The sequence below is a fragment of the Papilio xuthus genome, unplaced genomic scaffold (assembly GCF_000836235.2).
Source record: "Papilio xuthus unplaced genomic scaffold, Pxut_1.1 DF827597.1, whole genome shotgun sequence".
Lineage (NCBI taxonomy): Eukaryota > Metazoa > Arthropoda > Insecta > Lepidoptera > Papilionidae > Papilio > Papilio xuthus.
Genome location: NW_013531052.1, coordinates 1436364 through 1460814, shown reverse-complemented (window position 1 = coordinate 1460814; position 24451 = coordinate 1436364). Strand labels below are relative to the sequence as shown.

The 24451-nt window shown below is 34.2% G+C and overlaps 6 protein-coding genes across 6 annotated transcripts in view; 3 read left to right on the top strand and 3 right to left on the bottom strand.

Annotated features, from left to right (window-relative positions):
* The window catches only part of LOC106118293 (hydrocephalus-inducing protein homolog), a 29374-nt gene extending 22560 nt beyond the window's left edge, over window positions 1–6814 (top strand). The window contains 19 exon segments of the mRNA XM_013312921.1: window positions 8–176; window positions 274–566; window positions 798–990; window positions 1294–1515; window positions 1775–1941; window positions 2024–2211; window positions 2308–2551; window positions 2648–2828; window positions 2906–3075; window positions 3190–3322; window positions 3601–3746; window positions 4264–4399; window positions 4517–4669; window positions 4799–4966; window positions 5034–5258; window positions 5476–5697; window positions 5906–6051; window positions 6223–6403; window positions 6603–6814. Coding sequence (XP_013168375.1) covers window positions 8–176; window positions 274–566; window positions 798–990; window positions 1294–1515; window positions 1775–1941; window positions 2024–2211; window positions 2308–2551; window positions 2648–2828; window positions 2906–3075; window positions 3190–3322; window positions 3601–3746; window positions 4264–4399; window positions 4517–4669; window positions 4799–4966; window positions 5034–5258; window positions 5476–5697; window positions 5906–6051; window positions 6223–6403; window positions 6603–6734 — 3469 coding nt within the window. The 3' untranslated portion in view covers window positions 6735–6814.
* Window positions 6787–9705, bottom strand: Noc2 (Nucleolar complex protein 2). Its single transcript, XM_013312920.1, has 6 exons — window positions 9497–9705; window positions 9197–9408; window positions 8843–9026; window positions 7779–8608; window positions 7485–7700; window positions 6787–7359 (listed from the first exon to the last, which is right to left on the bottom strand). Exons 1-6 carry the CDS (start codon window positions 9555–9557, stop codon window positions 6808–6810), a joined length of 2055 nt encoding a protein of 684 aa, XP_013168374.1. The 5' UTR covers window positions 9558–9705; the 3' UTR covers window positions 6787–6807.
* A 279-nt stretch (window positions 9706–9984) lies between these two features.
* Window positions 9985–12763, top strand: LOC106118120 (growth hormone-inducible transmembrane protein). The gene is made up of 8 exons (XM_013312675.1): window positions 9985–10183; window positions 10331–10527; window positions 10777–10882; window positions 11223–11364; window positions 11446–11621; window positions 11851–12011; window positions 12170–12302; window positions 12412–12763. Exons 2-8 carry the CDS (start codon window positions 10338–10340, stop codon window positions 12497–12499), a joined length of 996 nt encoding a protein of 331 aa, XP_013168129.1. The 5' UTR covers window positions 9985–10183; window positions 10331–10337; the 3' UTR covers window positions 12500–12763.
* Window positions 12764–13206: 443 nt separating this feature from the next.
* On the bottom strand, window positions 13207–18808 carry LOC106118318 (uncharacterized). The gene is made up of 7 exons (XM_013312956.1): window positions 18610–18808; window positions 18187–18392; window positions 17645–17867; window positions 17078–17259; window positions 16674–16812; window positions 16444–16574; window positions 13207–16305 (listed from the first exon to the last, which is right to left on the bottom strand). The coding sequence occupies exons 1-7, from the start codon at window positions 18649–18651 to the stop codon at window positions 13995–13997; spliced, it is 3234 nt and encodes a 1077-aa protein (XP_013168410.1). The 5' UTR covers window positions 18652–18808; the 3' UTR covers window positions 13207–13994.
* A 342-nt stretch (window positions 18809–19150) lies between these two features.
* TfIIFbeta (transcription factor TFIIFbeta) lies at window positions 19151–21146 on the top strand. The gene is made up of 4 exons (XM_013312699.1): window positions 19151–19549; window positions 19723–19934; window positions 20116–20241; window positions 20782–21146. The coding sequence occupies exons 1-4, from the start codon at window positions 19243–19245 to the stop codon at window positions 20950–20952; spliced, it is 816 nt and encodes a 271-aa protein (XP_013168153.1). The 5' UTR covers window positions 19151–19242; the 3' UTR covers window positions 20953–21146.
* A 114-nt stretch (window positions 21147–21260) lies between these two features.
* LOC106118170 (tetraspanin-7) lies at window positions 21261–23996 on the bottom strand. The gene is made up of 5 exons (XM_013312732.1): window positions 23769–23996; window positions 23009–23197; window positions 22669–22830; window positions 22341–22469; window positions 21261–22030 (listed from the first exon to the last, which is right to left on the bottom strand). Exons 1-5 carry the CDS (start codon window positions 23970–23972, stop codon window positions 21854–21856), a joined length of 861 nt encoding a protein of 286 aa, XP_013168186.1. The 5' UTR covers window positions 23973–23996; the 3' UTR covers window positions 21261–21853.
* Window positions 23997–24451: the final 455 nt, after the last annotated feature.

Here is a 24451-nt window from a genome sequence, read left to right as displayed (position 1 = left end):
CTTACAGATCGTTTAGTGTAATTAATCCTACAAGTCAATCTTATGAATTCATATTCGAAGTGGTGATGTCGGAGGCGCAAGAGTTTGTTCCTGTCCATTGCAATAAATTAAAAGGTTATGTGGAAGGCGGTACATCTACTGACGTTGTATTTTCATTTTCACCGCCAGCACCCGGGGTATTAACAAAATTACACATTTATGTTAACCTTTATTACGAAGAATTAGAAGAAACGTTTAAAATATTGAAAATTTTAACTTTTTTCATAATTTCAGATTTACGAATCTCAATGGAAATTTTTAATTCCTATGCATTCGCTTGTTATAAATTTACTAGTTGTAGGTTTTGTAAGGGAATCGAACGTGGTCTTTGTACCGACGATTTTATTAATAAGAAATTCTCTGGTTGGATTTACAAGTGAGAATGTGGTGAAATTGAAGAATAACGAGGACGAATGTTTAACATTCGAATTTAAAGGGAATTCGCTATGTGATGAGTCAGGAGAAACTCCTGTGGTGATAATGCCTGAACGTGGAATATTAAAACCACACTCCGAAACCCCAATCAAGTAAATATAAACTAACTACTGAATCTAAAAGTATTTAATATTAATCCTCATAATTTTGCTCAGTTATACCTCAGAATGTTTTAAATTCAAATACCATTTTAGATTTACGATTGGGCCCTCCTCCTAAGTTTTATAGATTTCTTTTTCCTCATCTATCTACTTATTAACGATCTGTTCTTTACTTTTAACTGTGACAAAGTTGATAATATCGGGTTTTTGTAATGTTTTCAGTATAATTTATACTCCAATATACGATGGTCCGTTATCCTTCAAGATTTTCTGCAGCGTTAAACATCTGACAAAAGTGTTAACGTTGTGTGTCAATGCTCTAAGCTATTCTATAAAGCCTATAGTTACTTATTATCTTATTGGTAATGAACACACACTTAAAAGTGAAGCTGTTACGAATATTCATTTGGATAAGGTATGTATAATAATCGACTTATGGATCTCTCTACTAGCTGTCGCCTGCGACTCGAATTAGAAACAAACTTAATAAGAAGCCTATGTGTTCTTCCAGACTATATTCTATATATATGCCATATTTCAACAATATCCATGCAGCCGTTTGTTGTTTTAAACATTCGTATTTATAATATTAATAAGATATTTACACACGCTTAAACATATACCAAGATTATAATCATCGCTTTCCACTAATTTCTTCCTTCCTGTTCGTTATTTGGATGTTCTAGATATGTTCTTTATCTTTTTAACTGTATTATAGACTGCATCAACCTATGAAAGAACAGTTCCGTTTATAATAAAGAACGATGGTTCTGCAACGTTTTTCTTCGAGTGGCATTACTCTAGTACACCCGTTAAGAAGTATTTAAAAGTGGACATAGAACCGAACATCGGTCACGTCGCGCCAGGAAACCAAATTGAGTGCATTCTGCATTTTAATCTTAAACAAGTGCCTGTGCATGCTTTCCCTGTTACATTGTCTGTAAGTTTTTGACCATTAGTTGACATATGTTGGTACCTTTTATAGGTTATATTTGTAATTATCGTATTTGTACTTAAATAAATAATTCGATATGATATTTAATAGATTAATGAACAGTATTTTTATTAACAAATTCTAAAAAAGTAATTGTTGTAGATAATTCGAGAAGAGCTCATGTAAAGTTTAAAAAAATAAAGAAAACATTCGTCGATTTGTAATATTATTTGAGTTTTAGGTGAAATTTTTCCTCGTTTTTCAGATAGTAGACGGTCCTGAATACGAAATTTATCTTCATGCGGAAATTGAAAAGCCTAAATATAATTTCTCGTGTATGGAATTTGACTTTGGAAAATGTATTGTAAATGCCCCGGAGACTACGTATAGAAAAAATATTGCTTTTGAAAATTCTGATGAAGTACCTTTAATGTATGATATTAATAATTGATTTACAAACGTTTGTCGTGTCTATTTACAAAATGATATCAACTAGTACTTATTTTTCTTGTAGTGTTGACCTAAACTTTTCCAACTTACCGGAGCTGTATGTGCAGTACAACAAAGAGTATGCAGTAGAGCCGAAAGAACGTATGAAAATATCAATTTACTTCCGCCCTAGAGAAGTGAAAATGTATGAATTCAAGTTACAATTCTGGGTGAATACGTTATGTGAAGAAATTGTTACTGTTAGAGGAGAAGGTAGTTTGATAAAAAAATATGGACTGTCTAAAAAAATCATGTAAAAAATTGTTCTAATATTTTATGTATTTAAAATTGTTTTCTCTGATGATTCAGGCGTACCACTGTTGTTTGATTTATACGATGGCTGCCAGAAAAGCTTTGATTTGGGTCCTGTTAAAGTTGGTGATAAAATAGTGCGTCAAATAGAAGTAATGAATCATAGCAAAGTGCCGATAGATGCGAGCTTCTCTTTCAAAGACACGTACGCTTTAGTCGACGATACAAATAAGTCTGAAGCAACAAGCATTTGTTTAGGATTCAGAGCCAGTGTTCAAGGAAGTGATCCTGGACATGACAGGTTTGGGGCATTTTTTTTTCGTTAATTAGAGGTTGTGAAGTAACATCTTGAGAATTCTGTAAGTCATATAATATTTCTTGATATTTATGGTCATAGGGATGAAATGCTAAAAGCCTATAAGGAGGATAAAATTCAAGAGCAAATAGCTTTAGATGTACAGAACGCACTTTCATCATTGAAAGTTATACCAAATAAGTGCACCATACAACCTTACCACAAGGTTCCTTTGAAGATACAATTCAAGCCTGTTGGCATTATGACTAAATTAAACGTTCAGGTATTTTGTTATTCTCTATATATTATGTTACTAAATTTTTAAATTATAATCTGTATTTGCTGACGCTTTGTTTCCAGTTAATGATGAAAGTGTTTCATTTCGAACGTCCTTTGGTACAACTGAGCGGTAGTGCGACAGGCATGAGTCTTTGCCTCAGTCAGAACTCATTACAATTCGGCCGCGTTCGCAAACGAGGCTGCAAGATATTAAAAGTCATGTTACAGAATAAAGGAGATTTTAGCGCTCGGTAAGATCCGTCGAAGTTTTAATTTGTTCTTGAGGTAATTTAATTTCGAGTAAGTTATAAATTCAAAAGAATTGTATTATGAATTGAATAATAAAACCTATTATATAATGTTAGGTTCTGGTGGCAGCCACTGAAAACAGCCGAATTCACGATATCTCCCATCGAAGGTAACATTGCCGCGCGGACTGATGTTACCTTTACCGTTACCTTCAGGCCGGCAAACAATAATCCCTTTATTAAAGTTTGGGTAAGATTTTCTAATTAATTATATTATTTACACTTATTAAATCATTTTTGGCTTTTAGTTTTTAACGAATACATTGCAAATTAGATCTGGGATTTTAGGTTTTTAAATTTTTATGAACTGTTTGTACCGTGCAAGACGTTCAAATTGTAGTATAAGCCGTCTGATTACTAAATTGTTCCAAGTTTTAATTCTCTAGTTGTAATACAACACACAATGTATAATACAAAATTCTATCATCTATAAAGTTTCAGTATTTTTAATCTTTATGAAATGTTCAGGCCAGTTGTAATATTGAAAATTATAAGCCTTTAGAACTGGCTCTGTACGCGACGTGTATTGACGCTGGCGCCGTGCAGAATAAAACTATCATTATGGAATGTCCCGTTCGAGAAATACAGACCGAACATCTTGTGGTCACTAACCCGTAAGTTTATTATATTAGTATTGTTGATATATCATTTATAAATAGTCCAACTTTTAGGGTCACTGCACATGGGTCATGCGCAACAGCCTAAAACGCCACTACAAGAAACATGCAGCGACGATTTATGTCCATATAAATTGTATGAAAATGATATAAAATATGCAGGTGGTGGTTTTTTGAAGCTGTCGCGTGTGGCTAATGCGCAGAGACCCTTACGAATTTAATACAAGCCGTCGGCCGCGGCTCCGTCCGAACGTAATGAAAAAAAGACAATTAGTCTATCTGTCCTTGAAGACTATATTCTAGAGATATCTTCAAACAAACATCCATCCAACCATCTATCCGTTGAAACATTCATATTTATAATATTAGTAAGATTAAAATGAATGTAAGTTCGACTACTCTGTAACGATTGAGATACTTAATGAAACGGACAACTGTATAGTCTAGTGAATAAGTCGCATGTAAAATCTGTTTTTGTACATATCGAAGTTTTAACATTTCTGTTGATGTTTAGAACGGATGAAATGTGGCTGGTATTGTCGGAGGTGACGGGGGATGCATTTACCACCCTCAAAGAGTTTAATATTGAAGCTAACACGACATTCGATATACCAATTTACTTCAAGCCCAAATATTTCGGTAAACATGAGGTAAATGTTGAATATTTATTTAAATTACCTACTCGACCTTATGGGATATTATGCCCATAATTTCCATATTACGAGACGTTGCAATTTATATTTTATCTTTATATACGAATCCTGCAGGGTCAAGTGTTGTACTCACCTCTTGGAGAGAGCGCTCTCTTTATCAATCTTATCGGTATCGCCACACACCCGAACTCCAACGGGAATCTATCCCTTATTGTCAAAGAAAAGGACGTGCATACTGAAGAATTGTTAGTTTATAATATAACAGAGGTAAGTTGAAATTTAGCTATTGTTTTGAGTGTAATAAAATCGGTTCAGAAGTTAAAATTTACACAAAAAAATGTACAATCTTTATAGTAATAGTATTATTTTTTAACAAAAGAAAGTTCTCTGTTTTAGTTTCCCGAATCGTACATTGTTACGTCGGAAATTGTAAAGATCTTTCCGGACAAGTACGAGGGTTACTATGAGATAAAACATCCGGACACAATCAAGGTGTGGGGCGAGGCGACAGCGACCTGCCGCTGGTCCTTTGTTTGTTATGAACAATGCGAAATGGAGGCAAAGGTCTACTACTTCTTATTCTATTTATTTTTTCTTTTTTCTCTCTTCTTATGTTGCTTTGTACTGGCAGGTTACATTTACAAATGAAGAAACACGCGAATATCAATTCTATAACATTACAATAACAGTGATACCTAGCGGAATCAAGGGGACCATGATATTTGAGTCCCGCGCGCGCGAGTCCGTGCAGAAAGAGCTGTCGATCTTCAATCCTCTCAGCACAGAGGCTGAGTTCAACATACATTGCGAGAACTTAGACAGCTCTGAAGTGATTAAGATTAATAGGAATTCTAAAGTAAGTGTTATTCATCTGTCCGCTTTTAATTAGCATTAAGAGATAATTATGCAACTATTTTTAATACATAAAATTTACGATTACAATTCTACCAAGGACTAAGAAGTACATTGAATTCGAACGCAAGACCAACTTTTTGCAGTCCTTATCCTAACCTATTGATTTATTTATAAGATACCTTATACATTGATTTAAGTATTGTTTGCCGTTCTTTTAGGCGCCTATAACTCTGACGTATGCTCCACTTGTGGTTGGTGAAACGGAAGAATATTTGCAAGTTTTTAACCCCCTAGTCGGTGTTTACATGTACAAAGTGACGCTTATATGTTTGCCGGCTAAGGAAAAGAATTTAGAATTTACAACGTCAATTGGATCCTCAGTCCCTCTTAGGTTAAGGGTGCAGAATAAGACAGATCTGAAAGCGGAGTTTTATATTACGGTACGGACACAAAAATTACTAAATCATCACACTGTCACTTTTCGCGTTTATTATTTGCCAGACAAGGATATAAGGTTGATCCATAATGACTTCCAATGAGCTTGACGGATTTTGAGGATTAGTCTCATTCGATTAGTATTCTTCTGCCGAGTGTCATAACTTCTACTTTAAAATTCTACAGAAACTAGACTTAAAATTTGTATTACAGGTTTCCCATCCTTCGATTATGATTGATGAAAAATACGCACTTGGTCCCTTGGAGAAAGGTAAAGTTCAGGCTTGGTTTGAGCCAACTGATGTTGGCTGCCAAGATTGCAGGGTTTCTTTGAACTCACCCACTGCTGGGGAATTTGTGTAAGTAGACAACGGTTTTTTTTATTAAGGATGATGTTTTTCGATTTGCCCTAAACGACGATTTTCGAGAAAAAATATTCCAGGCTACAAAAAGTTGCAAGTATTTTCTAATAGATAAATTTGATAACTAAGCTGTATTGTAATTCAATATTATTTTATACTATATCGCAGGTACAACATAAAAGGTATAGGCACGAAACCAAAACCTCAGGGACCGTACTTGGTGAAAAGAGGCGATTTCACGACAATTACGTTCAAAAACGTGTTTATGGACACGAGAACTTTTAAATTCAGCGTCGATCAAGAAGAATTTTATTTGAAATCAGTATACGAAACAGTGAAACCAAAAAAGGTAATTTTGTAGCACCAATATTTGTGACAATCGCCATTGTATCGTCATCATTATCAAAATTGGTATATTTTTGGTATAACTGACGCCAAATCGGAGCGCTGAAAAAATTTTTTACAAACTTTTTATAAAACGATATTCGCCCACTGCACTTTTATCGACGCATACATGCCTAATTATTTTTTTTACTTGTATTTGACAGGAGTTTTATTTGCCAGTTTACCTTATTCAAACACCAGATGACGAAGTTCCTACCGGATGTCTCACTATAGAGACCCACGAGCCGAGTGAACCAAAAGTTCACTGGACTTTCTTTCTACAAGGCGTACCTTAAATGTTTTCTTAAGGTTATGATTTTTTAATTTATTGAAATAAAAACCAATAAATCATGTCAAGAATGTGTTTTATTACCAATCACTGACACTCAAATCTTGAACAACATCCTCTGTGTCTGCTATGTCTTCTTCTTGCACTACCTCTTTGGATGTCTTTGTTTTATTTTTGTTTTTCTTCTTTTTCTTTAATTTCTTTTCTTTTGGTTTTGTCTCATTTTCTTCATCTGACATTTTAAAGTTGCCAGTGTCATCCTCACTGTCAGACGGGAATAGCTCCATAGGGCCAGTGTCTTTGTCTTTGTTTGTTTTTAATTCAGCTCCATCAAGGACTTTCGGTCTCTTTATCATTGGCAATTCCACACCGGTTTCATCATTCTTAGAGACCTTCTTACGTTTCTGAATCTTATTGATCTTTGACCAATTCTCAAAGAATATGTACAATGGCGTTCCCTTTGCTTTAATATTAGATTCCCAGGCGGCTACCATCTTTTCGTCGTTTAAGGCGAAACTGATTTTAGAACGTTCGCGATCAATAAATCGGGAATTTTCTTCAATCTTTTCCATCAACTGTCGCATTTTCTTTGTATAATTTGAAACATTACATGACTTTAAGAACTGCTTAATCTGAAAACAAAACAGTTACTTTTTTATACATAAATTGAAGAGTAAACAGATGTTATGTATTAAAATTAAGACATTTTCTTTAAATTACGGTCAATTTATACAAAAATATCATAAATAAGAATTACCTGTAAAACTGCAAGTAAGCTAATATCGGGAAAAGCAATGTTGTGTGATTCATTTGCAGTGTATTCCAACAAAAGTGCATACACCCTCTCAATAACTGAGTCTTTGAATCCATTCTCTGACAATTGAGACTTTGCCAATCTCAGGATACATGAGAAATCTAAAGGCTTCATTGAAACTTTCTTGTGTTTTTTATTGAAGTCGTATGTTGTTAGCACCTAGAAAATTAAAAGTAGTATGTAAAGTTTAATGCAAATTTACCCTAAATATGTGTTAAGCACAATATATGAACTTACCTCAACTAAAAATGGCAGGATAGGAATAAATGTATTAGTTTCCTTGGAAAGATTTATTAAGATTTCAACACAATGAAATCTAAGAGGATAGTACTGGTGCGTTGGAACTAATTTGATTGTGTTTGTGATAACCATCACTAAAGGATAAAGTAATGGTTGGAGTTGAGGTTTATTTGATGTTGCCGCTATCAAATCAGCCCATAGATGTAGAGAGTTTATATATTGCCAGTTGTAAACTGCTTGTCTATTCTCTATTTTCTGTACTACAATTGCATTTCTGAGATGTATTGCAAGCTGCCTTATGTACAGAAATACATGTTGGTATGCAGAATTTAAGTCCAAAGAAAACATTTCCACTAGAGACCTTCGCATGAAGTTTATTCCGGGCCATGTTGTGGGACTTACAAATTTAGAATTCTTCACATATGTCATATACATTGCTTTTAGTACTAAATCCAGTAGAGATGTTTGCTGATTTCTGGTTATTCTAAGAATGCACAAAAATGATAACACCCTCACAGTTTCTTCACCGGTACTCCACAATGTTATAAGTTTTTTTAAAGATTGCTTTGATATACGACTGAAGCAAGCTACATATACAGACATTTGATGCAAGTGCTTAAGAAGCACTGTCAATATATTCTCAGATGTAACTCCACTCAGAAGTTTTAATAGATCTTTTAGATATGACATTAATGGACCTTTGATTTTTATAAAGTGTTTACACTTCTGTGGGTCTTTTCCAGATTGCTCCATACCTAGGTACTTCTTTATAGCACCAGGTAAATATAAAACACACATTTGTATAACTGCATTGAATACAGAAGATCCTAAAAAGAAAATTCATTTTAAGATTAATGTAATTAATAAAAAAATTGTCAAACAATAATCAAATTCAAATAATCTATTTTAAATATTGTCAAATCTCTATTCACATTTAAATGTGAACAAAGAGGTCCTCAATGTCAGCAGTGGACTGGCAGAGCAGCCTCTGATGATGATGATGGTGATAGAATCTTATCTACTGGACTGTTTATTACTAAAGTTTCAAATGAATTTCATACCTTCAACTTTGAACTCTCCCTGAGAACTTTCATCACCTGTCACTCGCAACATGGCTGCATTAAATGCTTTTATAACTGTAGTCAATGTGGGAAGCTTTATTTTTCCCTCACTCTGAAGTTCTGCTTGCCACTGACTAATGAGTTTAAGATTCACTTTCCCTACAACTGGTTTTGTATCCTCATCCTAAATAAAAATATTATAATTTATTATTGTGCTATGGAATACTAATGAATCATTTAAATCTAAACCTTAGAGAAATTATTGGGTCATAATTTCTCCAAGGTTTGTTGATAAAGATTTATTTCTTTTAAATAATTTATCTATTACTTGAAATTTACAAGAATGATAACTACCTCAAAATCACTCTCATCACTGTCACCTTTGAGAGGACCTGGCTCATGTAGTTTATCTTCTTCACCTTCAGAGCCATTATCATCAGAATCTTCACCGAAGTTTAACAAATTTTCATCATTTTCTTCAAGAAAATTGTAAAAATCAGGATCTATGTTTTTCAATTTCTCTAAAGATTTTTTGTGCTCCTCTGGGGATAATTCTTCTTCTGAATCTGAAACAAAAACACGTTAGTTTAAAGACAAGTTTACGTCTAAAGCAATAATTGCAATAAATAAATATAAATGTTAAATAATTTTTACCTAAATCATCATGGGGCTCTTCTTTTTTTTGTGGTGGTTTTTTGGACTTCTTCATTTTCATTGTTTTTCCAATCTAATCAAAAAACTTTCTCTCTTTCCGTCTTCCTAGCCGTGTGAATGTTTAAAAATATTTAACCGTATTGTTTAATAATCTAAGACCGCATGGAAAACAACCTCACGTGAAACAGTGCGATGACAGTGACAGAGTCAATGACATAAGCCATAAATATAAAAAAAATTGTCAAAATGTAAGCAGTTCACAGACTACATAGTGTTTTTTTAAAAAAAACCGGCTTATCTATGTTTTATTTAACTTAAACCTTTTTTATTTTCTTAAATACCGCAGTGGTATTGAAACTCGAATCTTAGCTAAATTAATGCGAAATTATCTGTTTTTATCTCTCAGAACTGGTTTTACCTATTTTTTGAAAAAATAAAAAAAAATTGTCTATGCCCCCGCACTTCAACCCATAGAGTATAGAAGACTTGCTAAACTTTTAATCAAATAAAAAAAATATTTTCCAGAACAACAAGACAAGAATATAATAGAACAGTATCGAATTCTGTTGCACCGAAATTAAATTTGCGCAGCTTAACATCTATTACGACCTCTGGCCAGATCGGCATCAGTATTTTCACATTAACCGGTGAACTTTGTATTTCGTAATCTGGTGAAAATCTAAATATGTGAGTAAAAGAATAACAACATAGATTTGTGGAAAAGTGTTGTTTTTCTGCTGTTTCTACGATTATTGATAATAATTTTTTAGACTATTACATGTTTAGGAAAAAACAAAAAGTCGTAAATATAATATGAATCGTTATTTCTTTCAGTTGCATCATGCTGTCCCGAATGTGCGTACTTCGTTCGACAATAAATGTACAACAAACATTAAGAACGCCTATACCAACAAAGTTTGTTCCAAAGAATTATGTCATTAGGAATTACGCACGTGAAACCCGGTCCCGTGTTAGCACTAGATCACAACCAACCCTATGGGAAAGGTTAATGGCACCAGCTGGTCCTAATGGTATGATCCATATTTAAATTATTTCATTCTTTTTATCACTTATTTTGTTACGTCATTTTCAAAAACCTATAGTAAGGTTCCAGGGGTTCATTACCCAAGTTAAAGTTTTGTTAAGTAAACATTTTTAAACTGTTTTTCAATTTAGCAGTAGGTATAAAAGAATTTTTTTTTCGCCTCTATATAGGCGAGATCACCGTCTTGAAAGAATCCTAGTGGCATGGAAATTCTTATTCTGGCTTCTTTTTGCAGCATTCAGCTTAGGCAAAGGTGCATTGGCGGGTGCCTCAGCTGTGGGTATTGTTGCTCTTTGCTACTATGGGTCTGGAGTGAAACCCGGCACATTGCAGGAGTCACAGTGAGTTAATGTTTCTCTAATAATGTAAAAATGTATAGATAATTTTGATTGATATTTGTTTGCATAACCATTAGATAAAATTGTAGGTTCTTTACGCCTTGTTATAGAAATTTAAAATCCTAATGATCTAATAATAGACTATATTAAAATAAGGTTGAAAAATATGTCACACCTTTTTATTAAAAATATTTTTGCAAATCAACTATGATGACAAACAAGGTTATAAGATTTGTGATAGATTGGTGGAATTAGCTTCTTAACTATTAGCTGCATATATTTGTGTGCTATAGTTTGATTTTCACTTCACATGCTTTCCAGTAAGTTTTAATTTTTTTTTTAGTCTCTGGCCACAATATGTGAAAGATCGCATCAAGACAACATATGGTTATATTGCTGGCTCTCTAGTTCTGACTGCTGGAAGTGCCATTACAGTGTTTAGAACCCCGGCATTGCTTAATTTAGTGGCACGTAATGGATGGATGGTATGTTCATAGTACATAATTTTTATTAATATACTATACACATAAATTTGCATAATAAACTGAAAAATATGTCTGTTTCAGTCTATCATTATTACACTTGGCCTTATGATTGGGTCGGGAATGGTGGTACGTGGTATGGAGTACAGGCCAGGATTTGGACCCAAGCAGCTTGCCTGGATTGTGCACACCGGTATTATGGGTGCTGTAATAGCACCAATGTGCTTTCTTGGCGGCCCCATATTAACCCGTGCTGCTATGTAAGTATTAACAATAATATTTTCATGCATTCTTACTGAGAGTTTCAAGGCTACATCAGGTTGGAGGTGATTAAGCCATAGTCAACCATGCTAGTTGACACATGTTTGAATTTCATCACATATATATGAAGGTTACATCTCGATGTTTTGCATATACTACCATTAAATTCCCATTATTGCATGGTTTTTATCTAAAAATGTAATTAATGAATGTGTTTAATGAACCTAGGTACACAGCTGGTGTGGTAGGAGGCCTGAGTACCATAGCTCTGTGTGCGCCGTCTGGTGAGTTTCTAAACATGCGCGCTCCGCTCGCGATGGGCTTGGGCGCCGTGTTCGCCGCCTCGCTCGGAAGCATGTTCCTGCCACCCACTACTGCACTCGGAGCAGGTAATATGCTCTAACAAATTTGGCATCAGACACAAAAATGTGATATGAATAGTTATGGAAGTAACAATATGTAAATCTAGCAAGTTATAAATTGATTTAAAGTGAAATTATATGTTTGTTTTATGATATTAATTTGTAATTTTATGGTATTTCCACAGGCTTATATTCTCTCAGCTTGTACGGTGGCTTGATAGTGTTCAGCGGTTTCCTGCTGTACGACACGCAGGCTATAATCAAGCGCGCCGAAACTCATCCTATGTACGGATTCCAGCCTTATGACCCAATAAACTCGTGAGTAAACCTTTTCCTTGTTGGTACAGTATTAGTAATTATTACATCAACTTTTGTGTATCTCTAATATGTATTGCAAGTTTTAATTAATATATATTTTTGTGAACAGGGCCATTTCAGTGTACTTGGACGTTCTGAACATCTTCATGCGCATTGCTATGATCCTGTCGGGCTCCGGTGGCAACAGGAGGAAGTAAACTATAGACAAGACAAAAATATTTCCATACATTTAAATTATTCGCTTATGTTCAACAATTTTAGTCACATTATTGATTATAGCATTGTTAATGTAAACTACAAAATTCTAGTTTTTTTATTTTGAGTTAAAATTGTTAGGTAATGTGTTATGGTAATGTAATATATAAGATAGATTTGATGTTAAGTTTGCTTAAGTTTTAGTTGGTCGAGGCTTGAGATCTATTAAATTTACAGTATTTGTGGAAATACATCATCACAAATAATCTTTGTTTTATTTTTGGTCTATCTACATAATTCACTGAAAAAAATTAAATCACTTTTCACGTTACATACTATTCTAGCCATTCTGAAGGCGACATTTTATCAAGAAAAAAAATCTTAATGTTAAATCATTTATTTACAAACATACTATTTTATACGGAATTAGAGTTTGAAAAGGTATGCGCTGGCTTAAATATTAACTTAAAAGCCTCGCAAGCTTACATTATTTGTTTTCGATTTTTTTTTAATTCTGGAATACGAAGAGTATCATAATCTTGATGTTATAAATACTTTACAATAAAATATAACAATATAAGCATCGTTTTCAAATATTATTCAAAGTATTTCCTTATTTTAATTAGAATTGTGCAATAATTTTATTGTACACGTAATTTTTGTTATAAAAATTTTATACATAAATAAAATTGTAAATAAAAAATGCAAGTAATATCACAATTATAATCTTTGGGGGTATAAACTAATTAGTTAAAACTTGTCAGTTAACGTAACGTTGCGTTTCCACCGTCTATACAAAAACATTATTAACTCAGTTTTTCAAAGAGAATAAGGCTATGCAAATCTCCGAAGCCCGGCGATTTTACTCTCTAAGCGACTTTCGCAATAAAATCTCAAACAGGCACACATCACCGACACGCCGTCACCGCGATTTTGAAGATGGCCGCGCAAATTTATGCAGTTGATATTGTAAATTCATGTGTAACCGTGCAGTCGCCATTCCTGTACTCACCGAATAGACAACTCGTCGATTCTATGTTGTATGCACGGACCGTGCGGTACGCTATACTCGTGATGCAAGTATCGCACAATAGTATCGACGATTTACGTAGCCTCGTGGAAGGGTCTAAGAGATATGTCAGTACTTGTTTGTGTGGACAATGGAAACTCACGGTATAACAGACCCGTATTTAAACACTTAAATCGCACTCAAACGAATTCAAATTTAAGTCCGTTTTGTTTTTGTTTTAGATAGCTGTCGACAGGCCTACTATTCTGTAGTACAGAACTAATAGTTTCTTCTAAATTAATACTTTTAGACAAAAAATAAACAATAGGGAATACTGTAAAATATAGCGAATGTAGCAAGTATTGATTAATGAAGGCGGTTATTATAGAGATAAAAAGTAATCTTATACTCTACTGGTGTTATAATAATTACAATATTACGTTCTTATGAGCAATATCAAGAGATCTCGGTGCTTAAAATAATACTAATCAAGTGTCGGCAGTCTTTTGCGCTTGTTGTTTCAAATATATTGCGTACATTTGTCGCGCCTGGTTCAATACCCTGTTTACGTTGTGTTTGCGAACCATTTTGTCGAAATGCATCGCCAGTTCGTTATAGTCCATGCGGTTCCTCATCACGTAGTCCCTGTGCTGCAGCAGAACTGTCAGACAAAGATACATCAGGAAAGGATTCCCGCCTCCAAATACAGTCGGTGACGGCAGATTGCCGATGCTCACTTTTGCAGAACCGTCCCCGCTTCCCGAATACACGACCGGCCTCTGAACTGGCGGCTTGAACACTTCATATTTTTTCTGAAAATTATTAATTGTCGATGCTACGCTATGCAAATTGGATTGCTTTGCGATCAAAATCGATTCACAATTCCTTTTCGCATTTTCCAGTTCATGTGACATGTTGGAGAAGAATTTATGCGATTTAGAATTAGGCGTGGTTTCTTTCTCGCTATCCTTCAGCGTTCCCGTGTTTGTAGACTCGACGCCGTCTCTCTCAGAGGAATCTGTCTCGCTGGAATGTCCTTCGGAATGTTTATTATTGTCGCGACATACTTCCTGAGCTTCTAAGGAATGATTCTTTCGCAGTAGTCGTATTGGTGTTACAGATTTTTTACCGGAATGTTCTTCAAAAATTTCCCCAGTATCGCCATCGAAATCTAATTCTGCTTGTTCATCTGGAGTCTGCGGACAGCTGGCGGTTGTGCGAGTCGTAGGCGTGTTTCTATGAAGAGGATTTTCCCACAGATAAATATCCTCTGCACTCCTTGCATTCGATTTAATAGTTTCAAACAATGGCGATTTCTTCGCTGTTTCATACGGTTCAACATTTTCAGTTTGTATCTCTAAGGCGGTGATGCATTCGGACTTTAGTTCGGTATAGTTGTTAGTGGGTCTCTCTTCGGTACTTGTAGAATCTGACAGAGAGTCACTAATCATACTTCGTCGGTTCACGTACGATGAGCCGAAGACCTGACGATCTAAATGTTCAAGTTCCAGTCTCAGTTCTCTCGTCATGGACGTCGTCATGGGATAGTATTCTTGGGAGTCGTCCGGGCTGCTCCCGTCGTTCGTATCCAATTGAAAAGCTTTAGATGTTTTGTGATTTCTGTGACTCTTTAAATCGTTCTCATCAAAAGACGTCTTTGTTAAAGTAATTCTTGGACAGTCTTTCGAAGTTGTGCTATCTATGGTTGATTGTGTTCGTTGAAGCTTTTCTTGTTTCAAGTTACCAGATTTAGTTCCCGTAGCAAAGTTTAGAAACTCGTTCAAATTTTTTATCATCTTAATCTTGGGTTTATTTGCATCCGTACACCGGACATCCGTAACAGTCGTATCGTCGAGTTTGTCTAATGATGAAAAGAATCGATTGTTATGAATAGATATTTTGTCCCGTAGTAATCTTATTTGACTTCCCAGCGGAGTTTCCTTGACATCTGTATGTGAGGTGCCGTTCACTAAGTTCTCAGCGCTCGACCAATCCGAAACTCCTGGGTTCTGTTTGTCCGAGGATTTGTCATGTTCGGGTACACTTGACATATTTCGTCTGACGGTCAATTTTGCATCTTTGCTTAAAATTTGCTCTTTACCTTCATCTTTAATACTTTCAAGATGTTCGTTTTGCGCTATTTGTGCGTGCAGAGCTGCGTCGTCTAAACTTTGAAATTCTTTGGCATGTTTTAATGACGTGCTGTTTAAAACTTTACGAGTGACGTTTTCATCCAAGCTATGATTCGTTTGCTTGATCGTCACTAGTTTGGGCGCTTTTATATTTGCTAAGCTGAAGCTAGAGCTCTGTCTCCGTATCGCACAAACTTTGGTGTAAGCATTTTCTCTAGGTGCTTTGACCATAGGACTCAAAGGTGGTGGGTTTATTTCCTCCTCTATAGACGGATTGAAATCTTTTTCTTTAAGAGGTAATTCAAATGACGGCGTTTTTTGCGGTAAAGAAGCCCACAGGACCTCGAGCATTCTAAGAGCATCGTCGAAAGCAAATTCTCGTTTCATTTCCAGCAGTAACCATCTATAGCAGAATAACAGATCGTCCGCTTGTTGAGATTTTAAGTAATTATAGAAATCTGGATCGTAAACTTGTAATGATTCAGTTAAATGACTGAATTTCAAGGTCATCGCTTCTCCATCTAAGAGGAAGTTAGGATAGAGCCTGGTCATGAGGGCACAGAGACAGATGTAGGCGTGAGCCTCATCTCCCATCGTCACTAACAAAGGCGATGCTAAGTCTGACATACCTTGACAGTAGCTCACAGTAGGATGATATAATGCGTACCTGTAAAATGTATAATATAACTAGATTTTTATTGTGTAGGGCAAATAAGTAGTACTAATATTCACCAGCAAATCACTTACCGAAATTATGTTTTTTTTTAACAAAAATGAAAAAAGTATTTGTTTAGTAAGAACTTACGTAGTCAAAATGTTGAAAAGAGATGCAATATTTTGATTATCATCACTTCCAGCATAGAAGTTGTGATGTCTGTCAGTACGCAACACATCTTTTCTCACCATACTCGTAACATAAGCTAAGTCAGCGTCCACCTACAATTGTTACATTTAAACAATTAAAATAAATATATATGCATCATCATATTGTATTCATATATTTTATTACAATAAAGAAAAAAGATTTCATGTTACCTTTCCTCTCTGAATGCAATCTTTCCATCGGGACCTAAGTGCATAATATTCATTGGCTTTTCTTTTAATGTAATCCATCCTTTCCCTTCCAGTCATACCTTCAGGATACACATTTAAAATATGCTTCCATACAACCTTCCTGAAATTGAAAATTTCATCTCCAATGATTTAATTACTTGCAAGACAAATATTTAACAATGTAACAAACTAAATTTTTCAAATAAGATATTAGTGAAAAACGTTGCCGGACCAAGACAACGCTCCCATAAGGCTGAGTTTAGAAGAAAAAGATAATTTAGTTCATAGTTTATTATCAACAAGTAAGTTCCGTTTCCGTAAATCAAAATTCATAAGCATTTAGAGAATCTTTTTGTATATTAATTAAATATGTATAAAATAAGTACCTCAAGCTCGGTTCAATCCCTCCGCAATATATAACCTCTCTCAACTTGGAAGTGTTTGTTATTTGACCCACCGCATCCAGGAATGACCTGAACTCAATGTCATTAAGTGGTGCTCGAGGAGGTGTGTTGGGATCCTCATACAAATTCAATGCCCTCGATACAATGTTGAAAGTTTTTTCTACCTATTTATTATATAAAGAAATTTATAAACTAGCTAGTAAAAGCTTCAAAATCTATTATGTGTTATCATTGAATAATCATTTTTGTAAATATGTATAAAATTTTACATAGTCAATATAAACACTTAGAGACACTTGGAAACTGTGAGTTTTCACAAGAGAAACAAGTGTAAAGATCTTTTTTTAGGTGGTTCCCACTAAGCTGATCGGCTTACTAAATATTTATCAATCGGCCCACAATTGGCTTACTGATTTTTTTCCAATTGGCATGGTCAGCCCACCCTATGAGAAACATTCTTTTTTTATAAAATGCGAAGGATGACTACATGTTTTTTAATTTGTTTTCATTATGAAACTTACTATGTTTTATTAATAATAGTAGAAATACCTGATTCATAATTAATCCTTGAAATCCAGTTTGTGATTCTTGTTTATCAATTTGCTGTGGTGGTGGACAAACTGATGGTTGTTCTTTGTTTGGTTGAGGTGTTATAGATGTTGGACTAATGTTAGGAGGCTCCCAATCTTCCGATGCTTCCGCAAATGGTTTCATATCAACTTTAAGTTGGACACATGGCTCTGATCTCTGGGTTTGAGCTATATTATGAGCCCTGTTTATAAAAAAAACAATTAATAGATGACTCTCTATACATTCTGTAAATAAAGTGATTGATGCAATGCTCAAGTATCAAGTAGTCAATCAGAATAGGAAACCAAGGAAATTTTGAAACTGCTAAATTTAAAAAAAGATGACAGGGATTTGACCCAACCTAATAATTGAGAAAGATATGATGTATCTAATAATTTGGACTGATGTGAGTTGAATTTTTTTAAGCAGATTATATTATAATTAAAGTGACAAAAAAGTATATAGGTTACTTTATGCCATAACATAATAGTCTATGTAAACTGTTGATGTAAATAACTTACTTGAGAAAAGCAGCATCAAGATCCCAATCAGAAAGAAGTGGTAAATATATATCTTGTCCATAATCATCCAAGGTTCTATATGACAGTGTAAAATCAGATTTAATATCAAATGCTTTAATTAAAATGCTCTGTAAAACTTCTAATGAAGTTATTTGTGGATCCACAGAAAATTTTCTTAATTCAGGTTGGAGTTTCCCTTCACATTTCTGCCAAAAGTAAATTAATGCTAAGTATACATTTGTATTAAAATAATTACATACATATAATTAAAAGACTGTGAATAATAGATTATCGACGGCATAAAAATAAGTGTCAGACAGAAAAGTAAGCTGCAACATAAGACCGAGATTGACCCTTTATTTAGGAAGGATTTCAGTAAAATTCATGGTTTAATAATAAGCTATGAAGCGAAACAATACAAACCTTGACTTTCACTCTAACTGCTTCTTTGCTGTAGCCAAACATCTTTACTCATTACTAATAACTAACGGTTATTAAAACGAATGGATAATGTTTTACGTATTCGTGAATACACAAACCGACATGATTAATTGAAATATATCACAAAACCGCACAATTTTTCAAGTAATTGCTGTCCAAGTCGAAAAACTGACGATGACAGTCTCACTGACACTAACATTGACAGAAGTGAATTATTCTCTGTTTTGTCAGAGTTGGGGTGTTTTTTCTCTGACAGTGATGGTTGATTTAAAGTAATAATTTTAACCAAATCGAATTCAGAAAATTCACAATTTGGAATGTTCTGCTTCTTTATCAAGATTTACAAGAATTGTCGTCAATAAATTGAAATGAGCTAAATGAATAACTGGCTCACATGACAATTTTTGCTCTTTGATGATCATAAGCACCTTTGGATCAATGACCAGGTCAACTATGTTACCAGGTCATAAAATTAAAAAAAAACTTTCGGATTAAAATTGACTTTGACATTGACGTGACAGAACGGTATTGTAGTGCCTGCTAACCGAAACAAACTTTTTTGTTTCGTTGCAAAGTTAAAGAATTTTAATAGCTATAATATAATATCACGTTAAAATGACAACTCCAAATGCTCATCCTCACATTGATCGGGAGCTGGATTTATCAAACTCTGGAAGAGGAGTCTGGCTTGTTAAAGTTCCTAAATACATAGCCAATAAATGGGAGAAAGCTCCTGGTAATATTGATGTTGGAAAACTTAAAATTTCGCGTGCACCGGGACAAAAAACACAAGTACAACTTTATCTTTCGGAAGGAGTACTTTGTCTTAAAGAGCCTGGTGAACAAAACATTCCCAAAGTTCATCGTCTTGACGTGTACAATGTTACTCATCAATCATTAGGTGTTTTCTCACATGTTGTTCGTAAGTATGCGACTTGGTTTGTAACTCTTTTTACGTCGTATTAAACATGTTGATAAATCGTTTCTGTTACTATAATGCTATCAAAAGTTGTATAATGGTCAACATAAATATTTTCATGATCTAACTAAATTCAAAAATCTTTAGCTTTATAATTCACTTGTTCTTGTTTTTAGCTGCTACTACAGATGCTGTGGTTCCTGAATCTGAAAAACTTTATATGGAAGGTAGAATAGTTCAAAAGTTGGAATGTAGGCCATATGCTGACAATACATATTACAAGCTGAAGTCAGAATCAATACGGAAAGCATCCATGCCACAACGGCAAGTCCAGCAACTGGACAGAATTGTGCAGAACTTTAAGCCAGTTTCTGATCACAAACATAATGTGAGTGTTGTATTCATCATATATTAATAATTACATATGATTTATTTTTTCTATTAACCCATGAAAGTGACCTATGTGCGGTATTTGTTTATAAATTTAAATATAGATTAAATCTTTTTCTTTTATAGTTTTTATGTGAATCATGTACAACATTCATAATTAAAAAATATTTTTTTTACAGATTGATTTTCTGGAGAAAAAGAAAGCGGAGGGTAAGAAAGCTCGTGATGACAAGGATGTTGTCCTCAATATGCTGTTTGCAGCTTTTGAAAAACATCAGTATTATAATATTAAGGATTTGCAAAAGGTAATCTCTCACATTACAGTTATTGAATCATAATTCATTATTCACCATTTAGTGAATAATAAAAATATAGTTTAAAATAATACAAAATACATATCTCTATATATAGGATGTCCCAAAATTACAATTTTAATGTAGAAGTTAATGTAACTTATAAATAAAAATCCATTACCACTTTATTGTTGAATTTTTGGGACTGCTGTAAAACATGTGATTTTTTTATATGTTTTTAAGGAAATTGTGTAAACAGATGAAAGTATTATTTGACACAGTCTAAGTTATTAAGGTGTAGGATGTGTGTAGTTATTTTTTTTTTGATAAATGTAAAATCTTTTATTATGAATTCATTGAATTTTAATCAAACTTTTTTATGAAAATATACATAGAAATATATAAAAAACTCTTTTTCTGATCCACTAAAAAAAAAAACTAATGATTGGATTCCACTGTCATCTGTGGCATATGTTAATACATAGTTATTTTGTCAAAGGGAGTAAAAGAGATGGCTATATATGCAAGTTTCAATAATTGTTTACATTTCAGATAACCAAACAACCAATAGTGTACTTAAAGGATATTCTGAAAGAGGTATGCAATTATAATTTAAAGAATCCACATAAAAATATGTGGGAACTGAAACCAGAATACAGGCATTATAAGCAAGAAGTGCCGGTTGAACCAAAACCAGACAAAAACAGCTCAGATAGTGACTAGCGAAAACTTTATAATAAAGTCTTAATGTTTGTGTCCATTAATTGTTTGTCTCTGTCTTTTTAATGAAAACAAAAGGGATGCCAATATGTTTGTATAGTTTCCGAGACAAGCAATGGAATTTTGTGTTGTAAGATTTCTTTATGTTGAAAGTGTAATAATTTTTTTATATAATAAAGTGACAACATCATTTGTTAATAAAATAACTTTTTTTTTTATTTACCAACATTGTTATCCTTTTACTGTTGATTGTGGGTGACCATTGTCAGTTGGTTGATGATGTAAATAGAAAAACTCGAAATATGTTTGCACTTTATTAACATCTGGTTTTATACTTCAGACGCAATATAACAATAAAATTCTATAAACTACGAGTAGGACATAAATGTTCTAGAGATTAAAATTGTTTAACATTTAGTAATATATATATATATATATAAGTGTTTTCAAATATATTAGCTCAAGATATAACGTGCTGCGCCGTGCTCTCCCCTCGAATCCCTTCACGTCCCGCTACACCAAACATTGTGGTCCGCGCAGCAACACGTACGATGTTCCGAGCCGCCAAGATATTTGAAAATCTCAATACCATATTTAAAAAAGAAATATAAAATATGTCTTTACAGATAAACAACTACATAGATCCATTTGTAGTCGTCGCCCACAAATTATTGATACATATTCTTGTCTCTGTTTTATCAAAGCGAAAGAAAGGGATGAAAATATGACTATACAAATAGTTACAAATGAAAGATAACGACTGTTTAGAAGACTATAGATTTGTATTAAATTAACGAGACTCAGTCATGAAGTAGACGATTAGAGGAGAAGGTTAACAATGAAAATTTAATTTGAGGGCGACAAGTAACTGTTTAAAAATGACATTTTTATTCTATATGCAGAATTAGGTAACATATGCTGCATATTTTCCTTTAGCGTACATTTTGAGGTCATAGATGTGACGGCCGAGCAAGTATGCAAGAAAGCTGCCAAAAAATGGGAACGTGCCCATGCCCCCCGCAACAGCAATTATAGTGGGCAAGTTGTTCGATATATATTCCCTTATCAAGGCGTAACAACCCTGCAAGAAAGAAATAATAAGGATGAAATCATAAGCCGTTGCACCATCAGATTACTGTGGTATGTTGAAACGTAATGCAAACTCAAAAGTGTTCCATCTATTTAACAAAATCAGGTGCGATGGCGGTAAGATTCTAGTAGTACATATCTTGGCTGTGAAATCGGATTCGTCCAGTTTGAAATTATACGAAATACCATCAACAATGTCGAATGAGTCATTTATTTTGATTCGTATTTTGCAATGTCATAAGTTCAATATAATTGCTATAACCCAACGTGTTTGACAATAGAATGGAAAATTAAAGTGTTACCTTGTTGTATACATCGCCGTAGTTGGCGGTGACGCAGTTGGTTGGGTCGATACAGCAGGACGTCGGGATCACCTTCGTCGGCGACGATTTTATCCAGTCCGTGTAATTTGTAACACCACAGCACTGGAACTGTTTGTCAAAACTTATTTTGTAACCGTAGGTTTTCACTTTCGAAACAGTAGAAAAAAAATAAACCTCCACAGTACTTGCTGAGTTTTTAGTTAAAAATTCATGATCCATGCAGCCTTTTCTGGAGATACCTTCTAACAAACAACTATTCAAACATTCGTTAAAACATATATGAAAAATATTAAAGGTGTTTCAATACCGTTGATTGAGCAAAGTCAATATTGGTCGTCTCTGGATTGTAATTCTGAATGGTGCGCGTCAGTCCCTCGAAAAGACCATTGCACAACGCCTCCCGGTAGCAGACCATCGATATCATCAGTCCCATGTTTATCATGAGCACGCAGGCTAAGCAAGCTGAATACTGAAAATATTATAACATCCTTAACAGAGGATTCGATACGATTCGATACATTGGAATCGAATTGCTTATCACGAAACCTTAAGTTACGAAAGTTAAAACTGAAATCGTTGATGTGACTATAACAAATAATAATCAGGTGATTGTTATTACAATATGTAATATAATAAAGCTTTCTTACGATGTAAAGTAACAGCGTTTGCTTCCTGTGGATGCAGGAGAAGGCGAAAGAGGTGATGATTAACGTAAATGCCCCAAGGCCGAACATCAGATACGGCGCAGTTCCGCCAAAATCTGACGGCACATCCACGTACTTGTGAAGTTCGAACAACGTCCACATTCCTCCGCAGAACATTGCTAACCCCACCATCTGAAAAAAAAAGATATAGGATAAATTAAAATTATATTATTTTCATCTTTACCTTTAGAAAATAAATTGAATAATGCTTATAAGTAAATAAACAGATTTGCAATTGCATTAATAAGATTAAAAATTACATTAATAGTATTTTTGGTTTATAAAAACTTATTCTTAAACAACAAAAGAAAATGTGGCAAGAGGTAGCCATTGTTGCGTACACCTGTTGCTGGCAAAATTATCTGTTTTGTGTATACTTTTTATTCAATTGATAGTGTGTGATAATTTTAGATGTACTTTATAAATAAATAAATAAAATCAGCGTATGCAGGGACGGACTAAGCCATCTCTGCGCCGGTTTTCTGTTGGCTACTTTGCACTACCCTGGAACAAAACAAGATGGACGATTTCTCGTTTGCAATCTTTTAGTATAAAAACTCAACATTTTAGATATATCGCTCATCCAAAATGTTCGTAGGTAGATACATCACGGGGGATACTGTGGGTAGTGGAACACCGTTCCGTGAATGAATATCATTTTCGAAATTGACATTCCGCACATTTAAAATATTTGTATACGAACCCAGTAAAATATATTGAAGATTGTAAGCAACCCTTGCAGCGTTGGAATGGCAAGCTTCTTACGTCGTATTAAATCTATGATATATTCATCATTGTCACTTATTAAATCTTCTTTTATTTCCGACATATTTGATGTTGTACTGGGTCTGGGAGAGCGAAATGTACTAAACTGAGATGCGCGGCAGGGTCGCAAGCAGCAACGCATGCGCGATCGCTACATTTCTTCATCAACGAATCTATAACACGACACAGTGTACTTAAAGCTAAAACACCTTTAAATTTTACTAATAGTCGCCTATTGCTCTAAATTCAACCATCATTCATATACAAAGGTTTTCTATTTTATTAGGAAAAGCTATATGTACTTATCCAAATTAACTTTAATGAAGTCAAGTTTCACGTTCATTCTTTCCTGCAAACGCCCTAAAAAGGGATCTGTAGTTTTTAAGTTTCAATACATAAACACACTAGCCATCGCCCGCGACTGTTCTAAACAAACTGAATAAGTAGTCTATGTGTTCTTCCAGGCTATGTCCTACATGTATGCCAAATTTCAGCGAGATTCATGCAGCTGTTTCGGGGACACCTTCAAACAAACATCCATCCATCCATACATCTATCTAAACATTCGCATTTATAATATTTGTAAGATAGAGCTAATTTTCGTTAGAAATAAAACCTCGT